Genomic DNA, 20,498 nt, shown 5'->3' with positions numbered 1-20,498 from the left:
CCTTATCATTAAGTTATTTTTTAAATAAAAGAAGGAAAACTTTCAACATTTATATATATAGTCATTTTTATAAATATGAGTATCCAATGGTCAGATTCAATCTAACCATCTGAGTTATGCTCACAAGAAGTAATTCAGTTCTTACAATAGTCGGTGCACTAAACTTGAGAAAGAAAAGATCGTTTTGTTGTTAATCTTCATCTAGCCAACGAGTTTGCCTCATCACCACCTAAAAGAGTCTGTTCTAGTTGAAGTATTTTAGTCGTTGGTACCAAATATATGTCATTTATGACATTACACGGAACAAGGTGATACTCTGACCAACAATTTCTTTTAAAATATAGTACTTATTTAATTAAAATAATTATATTTCATGAAAGTATCTTAGTGATGATTCCAATAACATTAATCTTATCTTGTCAGTCTATGCTACATTATATATCGATGGGCAAAAATCAGAGAATTGGTCCGACACAGATCCTAAGACAACTTATTCCTTTTCCGATGGATGAGAGTATACAACATTTACTTTCGTATTAAGCAATGTGCTACTCCTAAAACTTCTACGGATAAGAAAGATTGTCCGGGGCCTCTTGGTATTGTGAATATTTAAAGTGCTTTCTGTAAAAGCTAGGGTCATACTAAACCAAATTACATTATCTAGCAAGGTAGCACTACTACTAAAAAATGTGATCAATTTGGCTCAAAAACATTATCATTAACAGTTTTTAAATCAACACTGATTACTTGTACTGATAGTCATAGACTATCAATACCCATTTATAAATCGATACTGATAATGAGTATAAATACTAGTGTATAAAAAAAACTCACACTAATAGTCATACTATCAGTGCCGTTTTTTTATTATGAGTCGACACTATTGTCATTTTTCAGAAAAAAAAAAAGAAAAATCTATAGAAAACTAGCTAGCTGGATCCATGGAGCCGGAATCACCCTCATTCCAATCATCTCAAAACAATGAAATTACAATCATCTCACATAGCACAAATATTTGCACAAATTAAACATTCGACAAATTAAGCATTCTCACACAATACAAATATTCAACCCTTTTCTTCATGATTTACTGGCTTTACTGTCTCAACAAAATATTTGCAGAAGATGGCGTACACGACGAGCACCGATGCGAGCGAATCCACAGCCCTACTCCGCTCATCTATTCCTATCAGTAATCCTAAACGAAGAGAGAGAAAGGAGATGAATTTCACAACACAATTAAATGGGGAAAAAACAAATCCAAACATAAACTTGAGTATACCATCTAAATGGGATTACTACCAAGATTTCCATGCATGAGCATACCATCAAACAGAAGGCATGCACAGTCGGGATCAACAAATAGCAGTGGTCACCTTGCTCTCACTATCAAAACAACCCATGGACCCTGATGTCGATGGTCTGCGCGCGCAGTGACCCACGTGAGCAGTGTCGGTTCATCGTCGTTGTCCACCTCTCCGAGCCTACCTTCCTCATGCCACATCGTGGAGCTCAACCTCAGGTGCCGTTCTTGACGCAGACCAGTAGGTGTAGCAATGGAACTTGAGTTTTAGCACTAGGAGGAGCAGCCTACGGTGGCACTAGGAGGAGCAGTCGATGACGACAAAGAAGTTGGCGGCACTAGGAGGATTAGCCTGTGATGGCACTAAGAGGAGCCGTCGGCGGTGGCAATGAAGTTGGCAGCACTAGGAGGAGGAGCCGACAGTGGCACTAGGAGGAGCAGTCGCCCAGATCTGATAGGAAGAGGGAGGAGCATATAAGGCTAGGGGAAGACTTGTACGCGATGAGGGAGGAGCAGATATGCCCAGATCTGATGGGGGAAGAGGGAGGGGCAAATGATCCCAGTGCTGCAAGCTTGGGACTTGATATGATACGCGGACTTGAGACTTGTTCATTTTACCCCAGTAAACTTTCAGGTCCGACTCAAAGAGTGTTAGTCCAAGTAACCAACCGACACTGATAAAAAGTTATTAGTGTCGGTCTATACTTATGAACCGACACTGAAGTATCAGTGTCAGTTAGTAATTAGAACCGACACTGATAATGAGTATCAGTGCCGGTTTAACCCGATTCTATTATTGATCGAGCTTGTAATGTTATGAATTGATATTGATACTTCATCAGTGCCACTTTGTGCCTAACCAACACTGATGGAGTGGCTCGGATGACATATTCTATTGTAGTGTAGGTTGATGTCACATCTAGGGCTAGATATCGAGCTAGCTCGGTCAGCTTGTTAGCCTAACGAGCTAGCTCAGCTGACCTCGTTAGGCTCATGAGTTAGTTCATTAGGCTAGCGAGCTGGACATGAAAATAGCTGACCTGACCGGAGTGGGTGTGCAACGTGGGTGAGGCGACATGCAATGTCATCCGTCGAGGTGTAGGCGAGGCAACATGCGTGTTGGCAGCGTGATTGCATTCGCATGTGGGCTTCGACCAGCAAGGCAATGGTCAAGCAAGCGTGGTAGGGAGTGGGCGAGCAAACGTGGTGCTGTCTCGGCGATGGAGCAGGTGGGAGTAGCGAATAAAGTGTTGGTGTCTGGTCTCGACGAAGGCCTTCAATCTTCATCACTAGAACATCCGATGAGTGTTGAAATCCAGACTTCTTCACTTCATCTCTCTTTGAAAATTTGTTCCGGTGTAACCTTCTGGTGCACATCAAAAAATTTGATGAAACTTCTGGTGTTCACATAGGATTATCTGGTGAGTGTAATGAGATAGTGACTTTGTCTAATTAAATCCAACTTTACCCTGACTAGATGCCTTTTCTTCCTTGATGGCTTGCGGGTCATCATCCGATTTATTAGGACTAGCTAAATCTAGTGTGTACCACCAGTATGTAACTAACATAAATACACTAGATCAAACTACTAAACTCAAATCTCTCTTTGTAGTATGATCCAAGAAAATAAACCTATTTATACAAATGATACTTTCAATACCATAATCACTTGTCTAAACAATATATTCTTATATCTTCTTATAGCTCTTCTTCAACCTTGAATTATAGCTCATTTTGAGGTGTTTGATACTCTAAGCATATCACATAACATCCATAAGATTAAACCTTACATACTCACAAACTAAGTTAGTTTCATTGACTTTGACATTAGTCACAAAAACACATTAAACCTAGCATCACACCCTCTTTCGCAATCTGCACCTGCACGTGTGTTGCCCCAATCCAACTGGTCGTGGCACCAATCGATGTACAAGTCCATAGTTTGGGTCAAACATGAAGGACTAGGTCTACGAGAGAGAAAACATATTTACAACTAAAAATAGAGGGGCTAATCCAACAAACGAAGAGGGGCGACGATGGTAGCACAGGAGAGCCAGCGGATGAAGCTGGACATAGACACCATGGCAAGCTGGGTGCGGGAGCTGGAGCGAGAGTGCATCAGCATGGAGAGGTCCATCGAGAAGAAAACGAAGATCCTGTAGGCCTATGAGTGCCCCGGTGATATCACGTCGACGTGCCCATGGACCACGTCTCAAACGGCGGTGCATGCGGCTCATACGTCCATGTTGTTACGGAGGCCGGCCGTGAGATTTCGGTAGCTCAAGGCGATACTAAAACAGAAGCTCATTGAGTACAAATATTGAAATATCCATATATCAATTACATGTATAATATTTTATACATTAAAATATTTTTGAAGAACTCTTCAGTGACTCTATCAACTCATCAACTAATATCTTTTTTTTCTTTTTTCGCTGCTAGATATATGCTTTCTATATGACATGTTATCCCACAATGATTATTAGGTACAAATACTCTGGAAATTAAAATAAAAAAAATCATCAACAGTTGACAACTAGTGCAAAGCTGTAAAAGAATTTAATCAAATAAACGAAATCATCCAGTTATGGATTAACCTTGATTCGATTGAGCATGAGGATGCCTACTGGCGAGCAGGAGGAGAAGAGGGGAGGGGAACGGGCGAACGATGGCTTACCATGATTGAGGTTGGGGATTAGGCTTTCGTCAACTTTGGACGATCGATCTTGAGCTTCGGGAGGAGGAGAATCAGGTGAGCTGATGCAGACACGCCGTTTTGGACGGAGACACGGAGAGGTCGGGAGGAGGGGAGGGGAACGGGTGAAGATCGTGATCGCTGTTGTTGGGAATTAGGATCAATTTGATTGGGTCGACAATGGTATGACCGGAGTACCACACAATCAGTTTTGCGTATGATGCTTCGTTAATTTGGAAACGATACATCATCCATGCATGGTTTGGCTATGTTAGGTTACTAGGTAACATAATGTTGGACCTTAAGCTATTTAGAGACTTGAAGACTCACTTAGCCTTGATTGCTACTTGCTACAGATTTAAGCTAGATTGGTAGGTAGTAGGACAGACTAATACATATGCATATCTGAATTTCGGAGGCCGGGGCGGGGCAACCCCCTCTCCAGGGCCGGCGCTGGTTATTACAATGTCCATATCGTCTTTCTCTCGATCGAGCCACGAGGTGGTAGGCAAGGCACCTACCCCTTCGGAGTTCAGAGGCACTGCCGCCCGATGCCGAGCAACATCGCGCAGCCGCAAACCGCCATAAGGACCGCATCATGCACTCGTGTGGCCCAAAGCCTTGCGCAGCTTCACTGCCCTGTTTTGATTAGGATTGGCGGCACAAGCAAAGAAGATGAAGCCAGGTGAAGAGACGGAGAGGGGGAGCCAAATGTAGCACATGGGAGGTGAAGAACAAGCCGACGTGATCATGTTTGAGTGAATTTGTCAGGAAAACAACGGCCTACAACAATGACCTACGGGTGGGCTCTGCAGCTCGACGTCGTGATATCAAGGAGGTGCCGCGCAAGGCACAACCCATAGATCCAGAGATGGCTGAGTGGCGGCTTGCGACAGTGACAAAAAAAACATTTATAACACGGGAGCTGGGATTGGGCCACGCAACTCACAATCACAGCTGTGTGTATAGGTGGCAAGGTTTGAGTCTAGCTGCATTATTTGCATGTGTCAATTTGCTTGTTTTTAGAGATCGAAATGATTACTTATTGTGAGTACTCTTTTTCTTTAGTATCCCATCTGAGTATTTGTTAATGACAACAAACAGTAAGCAACCGTACCACTTTGGTCAATTTAACCAGCGGCAACTATGTACGAGAGAATCTCCAACTATGTATGATAGCAATTACCTATCGATAATACAATAGTCAATTTCATAATAATATAATTATAATATTATTTAGAAAATTAATATACACCCACATACAATAATAGACTCTAATATCATTATATTTAATGAGTCGTATGTCTACTCATCAATATCTAGTTTCTCTCTTCATTCATTCTCTCCCCTATATTAGCAAAAATATAATATGGCCTTCCTTGTACCTAGCTAACCTGGATTAAGAGGTCTCGCCTGACATGACACCAACAAACATCTCGCCTGACATTGCCACCGCCGAGAGGATCCGGAGTATCTGATGCGCACTGACCGCATCTGTCTTCTAAAAGCCAACGGGGTGTAGTGATGAGGTCAGATCGGCAGGTTCCGATTGAGTCCCGACGAACTGTCATGACGGAGAAGCTTCAACGGCAGCGGAAGATGGAAGATGCCCGGTAACTGTCACGGAATAATCATCAAGTGGCTCGATCCAAACTCTGCTGTGTCGTGCCGATTACAATATGGTACTCTCTGTTCTCCGCCATGCATGCCATGGCGATATAATCGTGCAGTATTAACTTGTGATGACGTGCTGTCTGTCCTTACCCGGTGTATCCGAGACTGGAGTATATATATACCTGTCACGTCTACTGTTGAGACCTTGGGCACTGCCAACTTCGGCTCAGTTTCACCTGCCCTGTGCCCCTCAAGGAGAACAAGGAACGACAGCATTTCGTCTCACGTGATCACCCAAAAGGAAAATTAGTATTCTAACATTTTAATTCAGAAAAGCACAGTGAAACAATTACCAATAGCTAGTACATTGGGGAACATGGCGCACACCCGGCCACTACCGGACAATACGTTATGGTCCATCTCATGTTGATTGCACGGACACAACGACCAATGCTCCAGCCGCAAGCCAGGGTGCCGGGCACGCACGAACGCGCCTTGCGGTTGCCGAGCTCCCACGACCGACCAAGCATTGTCGCGCGATGGAGCGCGCGCCGAAGAGACGTGCGTGCGTGCGTGCAACGCGCCTCACACCACGCGGGCTCCCTCCACGGGCGTCCACGCTTCCGAGCTGCACCCCGCGTCGCCGTCCTTGGGGTTGGGGGGGCTCGCGGCCCTGCCGGGCACGGGCCGGAGCGGCGCGCCAGAAGCGGGTGCCTGCATGAGGTCGAGCGTGACGTGCCCCGCGGACGCCTGGAGGATGTGCGCGTGCGGAACGGCGGCCATCTCGGCTGGGGCGCGGCCCGTGGACTGGGCCAGCCGGCGGTCGGAGAAGAACTGCCACGCGAGCAGGGCGGCGCGGTTCTCGGCGATGAGCTCGTCGAGCGCAGCGCTGGAGCGGGCGGAGACGTCAGGCGCAGGGATCAGCCAGGGGGAGGCGCCTCTGGCCGATGACAGAAGAGAGAGAGCACCAGCCGGGGACGTCGCCGGGAGGCAGCACGGCGGCGGGAAACCACCGTGGCCAAAGGCCGTGAGTCCTGCAACGCGTTGCACCGCTTTAGTGTAAACAATGTCTGCTCATGTGCTCATATAGTCATATCAATAGTTCATATTGAATTTCGATAAGGCAGCAGAGTACGAATTATCATGTTTATCTCATGTTCATTGCTACTATCAGGCATCTTCCCTACAGCAAGCACTCCATACCACACACCAAGTGCTTCAAACTTCAGAGTCATACGCATCGTCACAAAACTCAAGACAGAACAGCACGTTGTTTTTTTATGTACAGAATGCATGTTAGTACGACAGGAAATAAGTTTCATATTTCAGATTCAAACCAAGATACCAAGAATAGAAGAAAGCTACAAGCGGGAACGTAGACAAGGCATTTGAAGGATGCAGCAGGAAAACTATCAGAGCTGTGTATATCTGAACTTCATGAGAACAAAATGAAGTCAGATAAACCACACGCATCAGCCAACTTGACACTTTAGTCTGACTACCCATACCCTGATCCTCATTGAAACTAGAGGTTATGTTTGGTTGGCTATTACAATTTGTCAAACTTTCTGTGGTTATTGTTTGGTTCTTGACGTAGTTTCGACGTACCACAATTTTTCAACTTAGATCCCACTTGTATAGATTCATTCTTTAGCCAAATCTTGCTAATTTGTTCACCACACCTTAGGCTAGGTTTGACAAGAGGTATTGCATAGTGTGGCAAAGAATCAAACACGCTCTTTAAATCTGAACTACAGCAAGCTACTACTGGAGTAGAGTAGTGCATTACAGTGTAGATAGGCTGTGCCAAGATTGGTCTATGTGCCTGTACCTAAGACGCGTAGCATTACTATCCGTAGCCGTAGCAGTACTCCGTATAAAACATGCGGTACACCTACGCGTATATGCAGCTATGGTTGCAGAGTGCTATTTTTCGTGCGTAGTGTTGCCGGAGTAAACTAGGAGTTCACATGCACGCTCGTGAGCCGGCTATGGACAACGACCACTGACGCATATGCACGGTCGGACTATCCACTCGATCAGACACACCACTGTGAACAGGCAGGTGCACATAGAGGCATGCATTGAAACCAGCGCTCTAACAGCGGGGCTGCACGTTGCACACCCCAAGAACTTTTCATGTCTTTACGCGCGCCTGCAGCTCGCTCCATGTTTCCCGGCATCCAACCACCTACCCCTGCCAGTTTTAACTACAGTCCTGTAGTGTGGATTGCGCATCTATTGGGCTCTGCTTAACTTAAATTTCACGTCCAGGAAGAAAGCATAACTGCAATTGGGGTACGGCTGCAGAGGAGCTAGCACGCACGCACGTACGTACCGAGTGGGTTCGAGGCGCCCCTGGCCATGGCCTCGATGGAGTTGCTCTTCCGCTGCCGCTCGTCGTGCCCGGCCAGCCGCCGCCGGCAGCTCCGCTTCGCGTCGTCGAACTCCGAGATCGCGTGGAACCTGCACGTACACGACACCAAAATAGAACGCGAAATTTATGGCCTCGTATAGACTTTGCACAGATGCCAAACGGTAGTGGAGGGTAGCTTTCACGTCGGCATGCAGACTTACGGACCGGCTGCATTGCTGGCAGAAGCGCTGCGCGGCGCCGAGCACTACGACCCGGGGCGCCTTGGAGTGCGCCTCGCACACCTTGTGCCGCCGGTGGTACTCTTTCGCGCCTGCAAGAGCCACGTGACACCCCTCCACCTGGCACCTCGGCACGGCGGCGGCCGCCGCCGCTGCCTTCTCCTTCCTCTTACCCTCTGCAGCAGTCCCGTGTACCTGCGGGCCCGTACCCGCCTGCGCCACTTGATCACCCGCGGCCCCGGCCCAGCAGCAGGGCCGCTTCTCTAGTTTGAGCTAGGTCGGCTCCTACTGGTGCTGGCTGGTCGCGCCCGGGCGTGGTAGGAAGGGCTGCCGGTACTCCAAGGCGGTGGGCGCCCAGTGCATCCCGAGGTCCCAAGGTGGCGTCGCGCTTCCGTCGCCGTCGCCACCGTTTCCTCCCATGGCAGCGTACTGCCGCGTCTTTACGACTAGCGCGTGCGCCTCGCTCTGCCGGCGGCTCTAACGGTGTGGCAAGTGGAAAAACGGCGGCGGCGGCTGCTGCTGCAAGTACAGTAGTAGGTTACCCGGCACTGGCGTGGCGCCTTATATAAAGCGAAGGAAGCAGCGAGGCGAGCGTCCCGGGGAGGAGCAGGCCACTGGTGACATAGGGAAGCAAGCTCCCGTACTGACATGTGGGATCTCCTGTCAGACGGAGGAGAGCTAGCGGCAGCGACAGCGGCAGCCGTGCAGGCGGTGTGGGGTCACGAGCCGGGCTCGAGTACGTGGGACCACCGCCACATGGAGGGGTGTCATTGTGGAGTTCAATCCGAGGCGGGCCCCGCAGCTGCTGCGCGTGGCATCACTGCCACGAGTCGGCATTAACGGCTGCCCGCTGGGTGACTATTCGCCCGGATCCTTCCCTCACCTGGAAGGAGGCCACAGCAATAATCGTATCTCATTGACGTATGGGACCACCATGGATTGGCCCGCGTGTCATGGAAACGTGTCTAACATCGGAACGGTGGAAGGTTAAAAAACATGGGAACGGTGACCAGTGAAGCGCCTCTGCCATGTGCACCAAGATCCCATGTCTGGAACTGGACCCCACCAAAGATTTTGTACGCCACGTACCGAAACTTCAACGCACTCTTCCACTGCTTCGTGGGTTCGATGTCTTCTGTGACCCACCTGTCATATTGTGCCTCACGCATCCGAGGCGCAGCGAGCGAGAGGTGAAAAAGCCTGTGCGGAGCAGGCCGAACGGGCGTACATACTGTACACGATGCTACATGCACGCAGTAGCCTGGCCTGGCCTCCAGCCAGTGGGCCCCACACGGCGTGGTCCAGTTGTCAGTGTCAGCTACAGAGCGGGCCGCGTCCGGTTGGCTGGGAAACGGGGGGTATGTTCGCGTTTTGGGGGAAATAATATCTCCGTGTTGGGCGTTGGGGGAGATACGTACGGGTATCCCTATTTTGGCCTCTTCCTGCGCAATTCCCTGCGACGCTGCTGTACCATGTACGTGTACTGAACCTGTAGTACGTGCTTGGTTATTCGTGCTCTAGGGGCGGGCACAAGTGAGGATGCACCGGATGACTTGGTATGGTATGAAGTAGCTGAGAACGCGTTGAAAGATTTCGGCAGCACCACGTGGTTCTGAGTTAGTTAGGTTAAAAAAAATTAGTTTTATGTGTCTCTGACTTTTTCTCATTATAATTGGCGTAGTTTTTGTGGCCTAAGCGGCCAAGCCAACTCGACAACACGCAACGGCTCAAGCTCAACGTGGCAAGTCTTTAACGCTCAACAGTGGATGGTCAACGTCTAATCGATTAAACCCTAATTACCTAAATGTGCAATGATATCTCGGTGACCTAATACCCAAAAGCACACACCAGATAGATGTCGAGGGCACCGAGCTTAGTAGTGGCACAAGCGCAGCGGCAATGGACGACTCGAGCATGGCAGGGTGTTACAGCGGCCGCGCAAGCACAAACGTAACATGGAGGGATGTGCTAGCGTGCCACAGCGATGTGAGTATGGAACATATATTTTTTAGCTATGTACACCATTCAGTCGCCACTGTCGTGCTCGTAGAGATTGTACTGCTACCGGTATGCATGCAGTATTCGTACTCTGGCTTCAAGTTATGTTGACACGCATGAGATGGCGTTTTGGATGATTGTCACCGTCTTTTGGGATGATTGAGCTGTTCATTTGGGTTGGTGTGAGGCTCTGCGTCTGCCTGTTTGTTTGGCCCTCACGTTGGCGTAGCTATTGCAGTGAGCCTAGCGGTGGAGCGAGCGCATCGACAAGGAACGGCTCGAACATGGAAGGGCGTTACAACGGCGGCTCAAGCACAAGCACAACATGGAGGGGATGTGCCAGTGTGCCACAATGCTGCCACGACGATACGAATATGACAACACATATTTTTTAGTTATATACACCAATTTATTAAATGTTGCACCCATCACTATTATGCTCATAGAGACTGTACTGCTATCGATATACATGAAGTATTCGTAACCCGGCTTCAATTTTTGCTGACACGTATGAGATGGCATTTTGCATTATTGTCACCGTCTTTTGGGATGATCGAGTTGCTCGTTTGGGTTGGTGTGAGTCTCTGTGTCTGCCTGTTTGTTTGGCTATCATGTTGGCGCAGCTGGCTGTCATGCAGTGCCTTAACCCCTTTGTCCTATTAGATTATGTTTGGCAGAGCTTTGGCTCTAAAATTCATATAAGATTTAGAGTTTATAGAATAAAATAAAATATTTTAAATATCTATTTTCAGTCTAAAATAAGAGCAATATGTTAAACTAAGGATCCTCAATTTACCTACAGCTCCAATTCCAAAAAATTTAGAACTAAAGATGACTAGCTAAGAAAAAAAATAAACAGAACATCTACCAAACATGCACTTAGTGGTTATGGCCGCCAGCATGGATGAAGTGTCACATTGATGCCACCGATGGTCGGAACAGTGACATCATACTTGGTGACATGCCCCATGTACCGTACCACGTTGCAACTTACAAGGCATTGTAGACAAAAAGGTGGAACTTGCTTTCGCAAGGAGGATGAGACGAGTACTGTTGGCAGAAGCTTGAACATACGTCCAATCACACTGTAAACTAGTCATTTAGCAGGCCACCATCGGGTGCAAGTGTACAACCGTGCCTTAGGTGTCAATTAGTAGGATTTGTTAAAATTTGGTTACGGCTAGTGATCAATTAGTAAATATGTGTTTTTATTAAAGGGATATGTTCTTTAGTGAAAAGACTTCACACCCTATCATTGTGTCTATTGGAGAGAGACATGTTTGTCCAGTAACACCCCTTTATCATGTATATATATGTAAACGGTTCATTGAATCAATACAGGAGTTTCATTTTCTCCACTACTGCCACGATAATCCTTCTTCGATCAGTGGTAGAACATCACGTGTTCGTTGGTGTCGATGATGGCTGCCACCTTGTAGCTTGCCTGTCGTGCAGAGCATTGGTGATCTTTCCACCTACGCATGGTCTTGCCTAGTGAAGAAATCTAATGTGATTGATAACGTATTGCGCGTAGGATTGCACACGCGAGAGAGGTTGGGGGTGGAGCACCCCTATGACCGACGACCCCACCAGCAAAAGGCGGCACCTCCTATGGCTACCACACGAACCTCCAAGTGCACTTCTGCGCCCACCATGAGTGCCGCCACACGCTCCTTTGACAGCCACCACACGCTCCTTTGATGGCCACCACGCGCTTCCGCACGCGACCTCAACAATTGACATGCGCCTCAGCGCGTGCTTTCGTCGCCCATTGCGCCGACCCATCACCCCTCCTCGGTTGCAGGAGGTGGCATCTGACAGCGGCGCAAGGCCTAGAAACCGGTGGCAGCTGGCAGCTAGCCCAAGGGCACCTCTTCCAATGGTGACACGACGTAACCAACTCGGCCATAAGCTGCCAATGAAGGCTCCTTTGGACGTGCACGAGCAGCGACCCGCAACACTCATATCTGGTGGGCGTGGGCCCTCCTAGCCAACTTGGTTTACTGGTCGGCGGCCAGAGAACCCTACGGCTCGGGCATTGACAGATAGAGGCTTCATGGGCAGCGTCGCTTGGACCAGCGACTGTGGGTGAGTGGGTGGGGGTGAAAACCCTAACTGCACCCTAAGCCCCTTTAATATGACACCAATATGGGCTGAATGGGCAAAAAGTTCAATCGTACCTCAGCCCAAGTTGTTTTTAGCCCATTTAGCCAGCTATCATTGGGCTCTGGCAATCTTCCAGAAACCCCCTTGAAAGCCTTCTTAATTGTGTCATAAATACAATGTGTCATGTAATATTACATTTAAACCCTCTGATTTTAAATGTATTGCACTGTATATATTTACATCATATGAATATGCATTGGAGACTCTGTTTTCTCAAATATTCTGTAATGTTCATTGTATTTGCTATTAAGCATTCCGTATAACATGCAGCTGAATTAACGACCGTGTTAATTTTGCAATTGAGAATTTTCTTACAGATTTACATATTTAAAACCAGCGGGGTAAACCAGAAAACAGTTCATTGAATCAATACAAGAGTTTCATTTTCTTTCTATTGCAATCCTACTCGCAATAGGATTAATCCGCCTCTCTCTCACTCTTTTTTTCTTTTTTTTTCGTCTCCTTTATCTATAGCCAAAAAAAATGTCAGAGGGCTCGGCAGGGCTTTATTTCCTGTAAAGCGGCGTGGGGTGGGGGCTGAAGCCCGCCTGCCTGAACTCGTGTGCTGGCGCATCTGTGCTGTGTTCATGGTTTTCAGTTGGTCCCATTATCGGGTCAATTGGTCCCGGTGTCAGCATGGGCCGAATTCCAGGGGCTGGGATGGGTATCGAGCGGGAGGCCCATGTAGAACTATTACGGGCCATGCACGATGCGCACCCTACTACGGTTTGTGACACAGTCACACACCCCACTCCCCATCCCTGTTCACACACGCCTGCCTCTTCCTCCTGTTGTCGCCGTGGGCGCACCCTCCGCGAGCTCCACGATCTAGCGCCGCGGCAAAAGGGTGGATGCGGATAGTACGTGGTTTCGGGGGCACGAGCTGGTCGGGTGAGGCATGGGAAGGAAGCCTGACGCGGCAGCGAAGCCGCACTACTCCGGCGGCGGCGCTGCCTCCCCGATGGCGGCGAGGAGGGCGCCGCCTTCTCCGGTGTTCCTGGGAACCGCGCTGTTCGTTCTAGGGTTCGTGTCCCTCTTCACCGGGCACGTGGTCACTGACGCCGACTGGTCGCGGATCCGGAGCCGGTGGCGATCCAAGCAGGTAATTTTTGGGGGACCTGAAGCGTTTTAACCGATAACACGGCGCAAAGGTTTCGTCTTTGCGTGGTTTATCGTGTGTGATTGGGTGAAAGAACAAAGCTTGTCTTTACTATTTACCCGCCGGACGGCTACTCCTGTCACATCGCTAGGCACAAATTTAGAGGGAACTGAGTAGAAGCATTTTTTTTTTATTTTCTGGGCGTGTGCAAATTTACTAATAAACCTGATAGAAATTTTAAATTTTGGGTGCCTGAAGTTTTGACGCCTAGCCTCTTTCGCAATTTTAAATTCCTTGACTGTTCCGTGAGACTGTCTGCATGTTAGATTTTATCGTCGTGTTAGCTATATTTATGTTAGGGATTGCTATTTATTTACAATCCTGACAATGTGCAGCTAAGAAACAATGAACCGGTCGATATTTGGAAATCGAAGTATTCCAGCTTGTACTTCGGATGCAGTGGGAGGAGCGTCAATTTCAGATGTTAGTTTACTTAACCAGTTATTTCCTCTTTTTGACAAATAATATAACATTACGGTTCTTGATGTCCATCTTTCAGCTGCTATACCGGAAAACAGTTCTACTGGTTACTTGTTGATTGCTACTAGCGGAGGGCTAAATCAGCAGCGCATAGGGGTAATATTATCTTCCAAGTTTCTATTACTTTGGTTTCATTATCCCTTGCGTTACCATTATGATCTTCAGTTTCCAGATAATAGATGCTGTTGTTGTTGCCTGGATTTTGAATGCCACACTTGTTGTACCTGAGTTAGACCACCACTCATTCTGGAAGGATGACAGGTGTGGGAACTTGAGATCACAGGACATCTCTCAAGTTAATTGCTCTTGACAAATTGAATTGACTTGAAACTGTATGTGTTGTATGCAGTGACTTCTCTGACATTTTTGATGTGGACTGGTTCATTTCCTACCTTTCAAAGGATGTAACGGTTGTTAAAAGGATCCCTTATGAAGTGATGATGTCAATGGATAAACTCCCATGGACCATGCGGGCGCCTAGGAAATCCATGCCTGAGTTTTACATTGGTGAAGTTTTGCCAATACTCATGCGAAGGCGAGTAAGTAACCTACCAAACCAGAATAATGGTTGGAACCTATGTTCCATATTGTTTTGATATTGATCAAGTGCATACTACTTTTTATTTTTTCTTAATAATGCAAAGTTAAAAGAAGCCACCTCCTTCGTTCTCAGGGCCTAGTAAAAAAGAAAAAGAAAATCTAGGCAGTAGATCTTAGTGGGTGCCAATTATAATGGTTGAGACTCATCTTGATACAGATTGATTTTAGAAGGCAATAGAACAAAAGAGTCCATACCTAATATAGATACAGGTGTCCATATGTAACATAAATACTGAATTCCGGTGAGTGTGGATGGGGATGAGACCTTCGGGGAGTGTGGACAGGGATGAAGCCTTCTGGGAGCGTGTGGACGGTTGACTATAATCTTTTTTGGTGGCTGATAAGCTGAGCATTGCATTATATACAATAGTTTATCTGTTGCATGGTTGTATCGTGGGTCAGATATGAGAATACTTTCTGTTTTTTTTTTTCACGATGACGTGCTAAAGGGATATTCATCAAAACTTATATGCCAACTGTGAAGTGACTGTAGAGATACATGAGTTGTTTGTAAATGAAAATATTGGTATAGTTTCCCTTGTACTCAACAGTTTTAGTTCTTGCAGGCTTTGCAATTAACGAAATTTGATTATAGGCTCACTAGTGAGCTTGATGAAGATCTGCAGAAGTTGCGTTGCCGAGTAAATTATCACGCGTTAAGATTTGCGAATTCCATACACACTCTGGGTCAGAAGCTTGTGCAAAAAATGAGACTCGTGAGCTCGCAATATGTTGCTGTTCACTTGAGGTGCACTGCACTTATTTATGTTAACTCAACGTGTCTTTGACAATGGAACTTATGATAATTCACCCTGAAAGTGCACATTTACCTAATATCACTTGTACTGTACTCATCAGGTTTGAACCTGACATGCTTGCATTTTCTGGTTGCTACTATGGTGGTGGTGAAAAAGAAAGGAAGGAACTGGGTGAAATTAGGAAGCGATGGGATACATTACCTGTAAGACTTTTGAAACTTGATGAGATTTCCCTATTGTATATTTCTCCACTACCACTCCATCATCTGTATAGATCTTTACTTCTTTTTGCTGGCTATTTGTTGTGATCCGTGCCTTTTGTGTGTACTTACAAAAATACGTCCAACAAGATATTAACCATGCTTTCTGCTCTTTTATATGGTCATTGTTTTGTTGATTGTTATCAATTAATGTAATGATGAATTAAGTTTAGATTGGTTCCTAACAGGAGTTGAGTGCCAAAGATGAGCGCACTAGGGGTAAATGCCCGTTGACTCCTCATGAAGTTGGTTTAATGCTCCGAGCTCTTGGTTTTGGCAACGACACATACCTGTATGTTGCTTCTGGAGAAATATATGGTGGAGAGGAAACTCTCCATCCTCTCAGGGAGCTCTTTCCAAATTTCTACACTAAGGAGATGCTTGCTGGGGATGATTTGAAACCATTCCTTCTTTTTTCTTCGCGGTTGGCCGCAATTGACTTCATCGTATGTGATGAGAGTGATGTCTTTGTTACAAATAATAATGGAAACATGGCCAAGGTTTTAGCTGGGCGAAGGTATATACCCTCTTCTTTGTGGATATTCGGAAATATTACTTTTGTAGAATACATTGGAGTGCAAGGTGTCTTGATGCTCAATGCACACCACTGATGGACCTCTATGTTTTTTGGGTCTCTAATGCTTTATGCAATTATGCCTTATATTTGTCGATTTGTATATTTCTAATAGTTTTTTCATGCTCATTTTTTATTTGATGTGCTAATTTTTTCTTCCACTCGCCATTGAATCTGTAGGCGATACATGGGCCACAAGAGAACTATTCGCCCAAATGCAAAGAAACTCAATGCACTGTTTCAGAGACGGAATAAGATGGGTTGGGATATGTTTTCACGGAAGGTAAAGAAAGTCCAGAGAGGTCTTATGGGGGAACCGGATGATATAAGACCAAGACAGGATGATTTCCATGAATTTCCTTCTTCTTGCATCTGCCTAAGAAAACCTGGGAACATATCGGTCACAGCATGAACTTAAAGCTTGACACAGGAAGTGAGGTAGACAAGTGGAGAAGGTAGTTTGCATGAGCTGCACACCGGGGAGATGTATTTTGCTAAGAAACAAACATGGTGAAATTTACGGCTTGGAACAAACAGGGCAGGAATGGATAATGCGTATATGCAGAAATAGATGCCATGGCTCGGTCTCCATCGAACTGGTGGCCGTGTAGAGATGACAGTTAAACCAGGGAAACTACCACGGGAAGGAGTTACAACAGATGTGCGATGCCTTTAATTTGTAGTTTATACATGATTCATTATTTGGATATACTAATGTCATTTGATCTTCTACCCGAGCAAAGCCTCTGGGCAGTTCACTTATCTGACGAAGGACAGGTACTAGAACAATGGCTACTCAACATTTTGTGATTACTGTACTTTGTTCCTTTTGGAAGATGACTGAAGTGTGTTCTTTTTATTGGATTGTAAGATAACCATTGCCACGCAACGCTACGTCACACTTTTTTTCCTCTTTCCTATCTCATGATCATGTAATATATCAACTTGGAAAAGTCATCCTGGTTTATTAATGCAATAGGTATGGATATGCTATATTTCCTTGCTGTTTACTTTATTGGTGGTTATGCAACAAATATCTGAAGCTCTAGACCGTTTTCATTTACACTCTGTAAGCACAACTGGTCTACTAATCTTTTCCAGAGCTGACAAATTCGTAAGCCATGGACTTCTCTTCCTCGAGTTCGTTCGCCGAGAGCTCCATCTTGGAGCGTGCGAAGTCATCAACCTGAAGACCTGGATCAACATATATATTATGCCAAGAACCATGGTGATGCCAGTGCTATCAACTTGGCTGAATGATAAGAACTCACCCTGCACGATAGACCACTCTCCCTTCTCACACGTCACAGGGAACGAGTAGAAGATGCCCTCGGGGACGCCATAACTGCCATCAGAGTACACGCCCATGGACACCCACGTTTCCTGCAGAGCAAAACGATTCTTTCACTGACAAATTCAGAGTGTTCGAACTAGGTAGGATGAGAAGAATGCATAGGTCTTGAACCTTTGGGGTGCCAAGGATCCAGTCTCTCATGTGGTCGCAGGCTGCGCTGGCGGCGGACAGCGAGCTCGACTGCTTGCGCGCCTTGATCACCGCCGCGCCTCGCTGCTGCACGATGCTGACGAACTCCTCCCTCAACCTGCGATCACAATGACCAATGCACGTGTGCGTGATCCTGTCGCCTAACAGCTAATCTCGGCCTCTCAGGACGCGCGACTAATTACCATTTCTCGTCGGCGATGAGCTCCCTGACGGGCTTTCCCCCCTGCGCGGTCCTTGCGGTGGCGTGGCTGGCGTCGGGGAACTGCGTGGAGGAGTGGTTCCCCCCACACGATGACGTTCTTGACGTCTCCGACATGCACGCCCAGCTTCTCGGAGATCTGGCCGAGGGCGCGGTTGTGGTCGAGCCGCGTGAGGCAGGTGATGTTCTTGGCGGGAATCGCAGGTGCAAAATCTTTTAGCACGAGCGCGTTCGTGTTTGCCGGGTTAGCCACGACCAAAACCTTCAGAGTTCAGGGTCGAAGCTTGTTAACTTGACAAATTTTACCCTTTAAGATGCGTTTATGTATCACACATCACCTTGCAGTTTGGGGCAGCATGCTGCTGCAGAGCAGAGGCCTGGGATCTGTAGATGGTGACGTTCTTCCCGATCAGATCTTTCCTTTCCATCCCTTCTCTCCTCGGCGATCCACCGATCAGGACGGCGAAGTTGACGCCTTGGAACGCTTCGGCCTCGTCGTTCGTCGCCACGACACCTGCAGCAAGTACCGTGTCATTCGAGACGACGTGATGAACACAGAAAGGAAACTAGGAGCTACGCTGTTGCAAACCTCTGAGAAGAGGCAACGCGGCATCGATCAGCTCCATCCTTACGCCGTTCAGGGCGTCCGCCATGCGCGGGAGGTCCAGCATGTGCAGGACCACCGGCTGGTCCGGTCCAAGCATCAGACCCCTCGCGATCATCGCGACTATGGCGTACCCTATCTGTCCTGCAGAGAACATTCCAGATCGTTCAGTGAAGCTATGTTCTCTCATGTTCTGATCAGTGTAGCTTACTGCTTGGCACAATTCTGAGTTACAGCGTACCCGCGGCGCCGGAGACGAGAACTTTGACAGGTTGCTTAGGCTCATCTCTCAACAGCCAGGGGCACCAACTTACCAGCCTCTGGAGAAGAGAGTTAGATAACATGATGAACTTTTGGCACGTAGCTCGATCCTACTGTGTGGCGTCGTAAGAATTTGATCGATCTAGCCTGGTTTAGCTCATACAAATAGCACAGAGTAGGCCTCCCATGATGCCTTGCTTTGGTTCATTTTGAGGCCTAAGGCTCAGATTCCAATTCCATGCTGTTTTCTGCAAGAAATGGAGATTCTTGATTCAAAGTTTGGCATGATGGGAAGTATATCTATTGCACTGCCGATAGGATTAGAACAATATACTACCGTTGTAAAAATACATGCCTCATGACTTGCCAACTGTACGTTGCCCAACCAAACTATCCAATAACAACACGCAATATCGACTAAGGTGCTTTCATGAATTTGTTATTATAGACAAAGAAATGTGTGGACAGATTCAGAAAGAACATGGTTTACCCAGTGGAAACAAATGTTTGTACTGAGCATATTGCAACCACATAAATTGCGGATTGTCGATAGGCGAAGGCTGCGTTTAGTTGGAAGTAACATTAGAAAATGCAGAGGTTAATTTGGCAGTTTATGCACAAGTGTGTTTGGAAATACAAAAAAGGGCATTCCCTTGTCTCTAATGCGCTATTTTTACTCAGTTATGCCTAATGAGATAAGATAAAGAACCATTAGAGCATTGGTAGGCCTTGGCTACAACATAATGAAACATTTTGTGAAGAGAGCAGGACAAGACACCTAGCCTTAGACATTATTGGCTACACTTGGGAGTTAGGACATCACTTAGAAATATAGGACTTCGATTAGCACCCATTTTTAAATAAAAAAAAATGAGCAAGCAGCTTTCGCTAATATGGTTGATTTGTGTCAAACAGAATATTATTGCACTTTTCTGATGGCTGAATTACTGATTTCGATATGGCTATTACTAATTTCCTTGCCAATCGGAAAGGATTTGGTCGAGTCCCTTCATATTGTGCAGTTGACGTGGCGCAGAAACTAGTGTGGCTTCCTCACTTACCGCAAAATCACATTCCATTTCAATGAACAATACTGTTTAATGGAGATAGTATTTAGATATTGCGAATGGCTGAGCTGTGCACCAGGTCATCAAACAGTAGTGTTTTTTATAAACTCCATGCTCCTTTCAGAGAAAGTATGGGAACATTCCCACTCACTGGTCCATAGCATTTTGTCTGATATGCAGGGAGCATAAAAGTGAGTTCTAAGAATAGGGTTGGCAATGGGTCGGATTAGTATTGAGTGCAGCAAGAACACATCCGACTTAAAATCTGAAACACTAAACCGACCTGGACCCGAAAATCAGATTGGGTGCAAATCCACCCACCCCCGGGGACCCGAGACCTGACCGTGGGCGCTCCTTCTCCTTCACTGTTGAGCACCCAGATCAGTCACCTCACCTGCGTGGATCCCCTCAACCTCGTCGGCCATGCTCCCCCTTCCTCGCCACCCGTACAGGTGTGCGGTGGCCCCGGCCCAGATCGAGCCTACTGCCAGCGGGATTGGGTAGATTTGAGCTTCGGTCGGGGGCGAATCAGGGGGTCCTGGGGCAATGCGGCGTGGGGTTTTGCTTCCGCCTCCTCCTTCACCACGGGCGTCGGGTTGTGGGCCTCGACTCCCTCACTGGCGAGACGGCGGGATCGTGCCTAGCGAGGTCGTGCCAGCCG

General features: G+C 47.0%; 2 protein-coding genes and 1 pseudogene across 2 annotated transcripts; 1 reads left to right on the top strand and 2 right to left on the bottom strand.

Moving 5' to 3' along the window:
- Positions 1-5,259: 5,259 nt before the first annotated feature.
- On the bottom strand, positions 5,260-8,844 carry LOC133888741 (squamosa promoter-binding-like protein 7). Its single transcript, XM_062329086.1, is given in 3 exon segments — positions 5,260-6,646; positions 7,951-8,078; positions 8,194-8,844. Coding segments are annotated over 3 exon segments (1,011 nt in total). The 5' UTR covers positions 8,628-8,844; the 3' UTR covers positions 5,260-6,197.
- A 4,277-nt stretch (positions 8,845-13,121) lies between these two features.
- Positions 13,122-17,206, top strand: LOC133888517 (O-fucosyltransferase 29-like). The gene is made up of 9 exons (XM_062328792.1): positions 13,122-13,473; positions 13,866-13,953; positions 14,030-14,106; positions 14,183-14,271; positions 14,360-14,549; positions 15,177-15,358; positions 15,469-15,571; positions 15,817-16,145; positions 16,383-17,206. Exons 1-9 carry the CDS (start codon positions 13,270-13,272, stop codon positions 16,612-16,614), a joined length of 1,494 nt encoding a protein of 497 aa, XP_062184776.1. The 5' UTR covers positions 13,122-13,269; the 3' UTR covers positions 16,615-17,206.
- On the bottom strand, positions 17,189-19,055 carry LOC133888518 (malate dehydrogenase, cytoplasmic-like; annotated as a pseudogene).
- Positions 19,056-20,498: the final 1,443 nt, after the last annotated feature.

This window comes from Phragmites australis, chromosome 13, assembly GCF_958298935.1.
Source record: "Phragmites australis chromosome 13, lpPhrAust1.1, whole genome shotgun sequence".
Classification (NCBI taxonomy): Eukaryota; Viridiplantae; Streptophyta; class Magnoliopsida; order Poales; family Poaceae; genus Phragmites; species Phragmites australis.
This window is presented reverse-complemented; position numbering and strand designations above follow the sequence as displayed.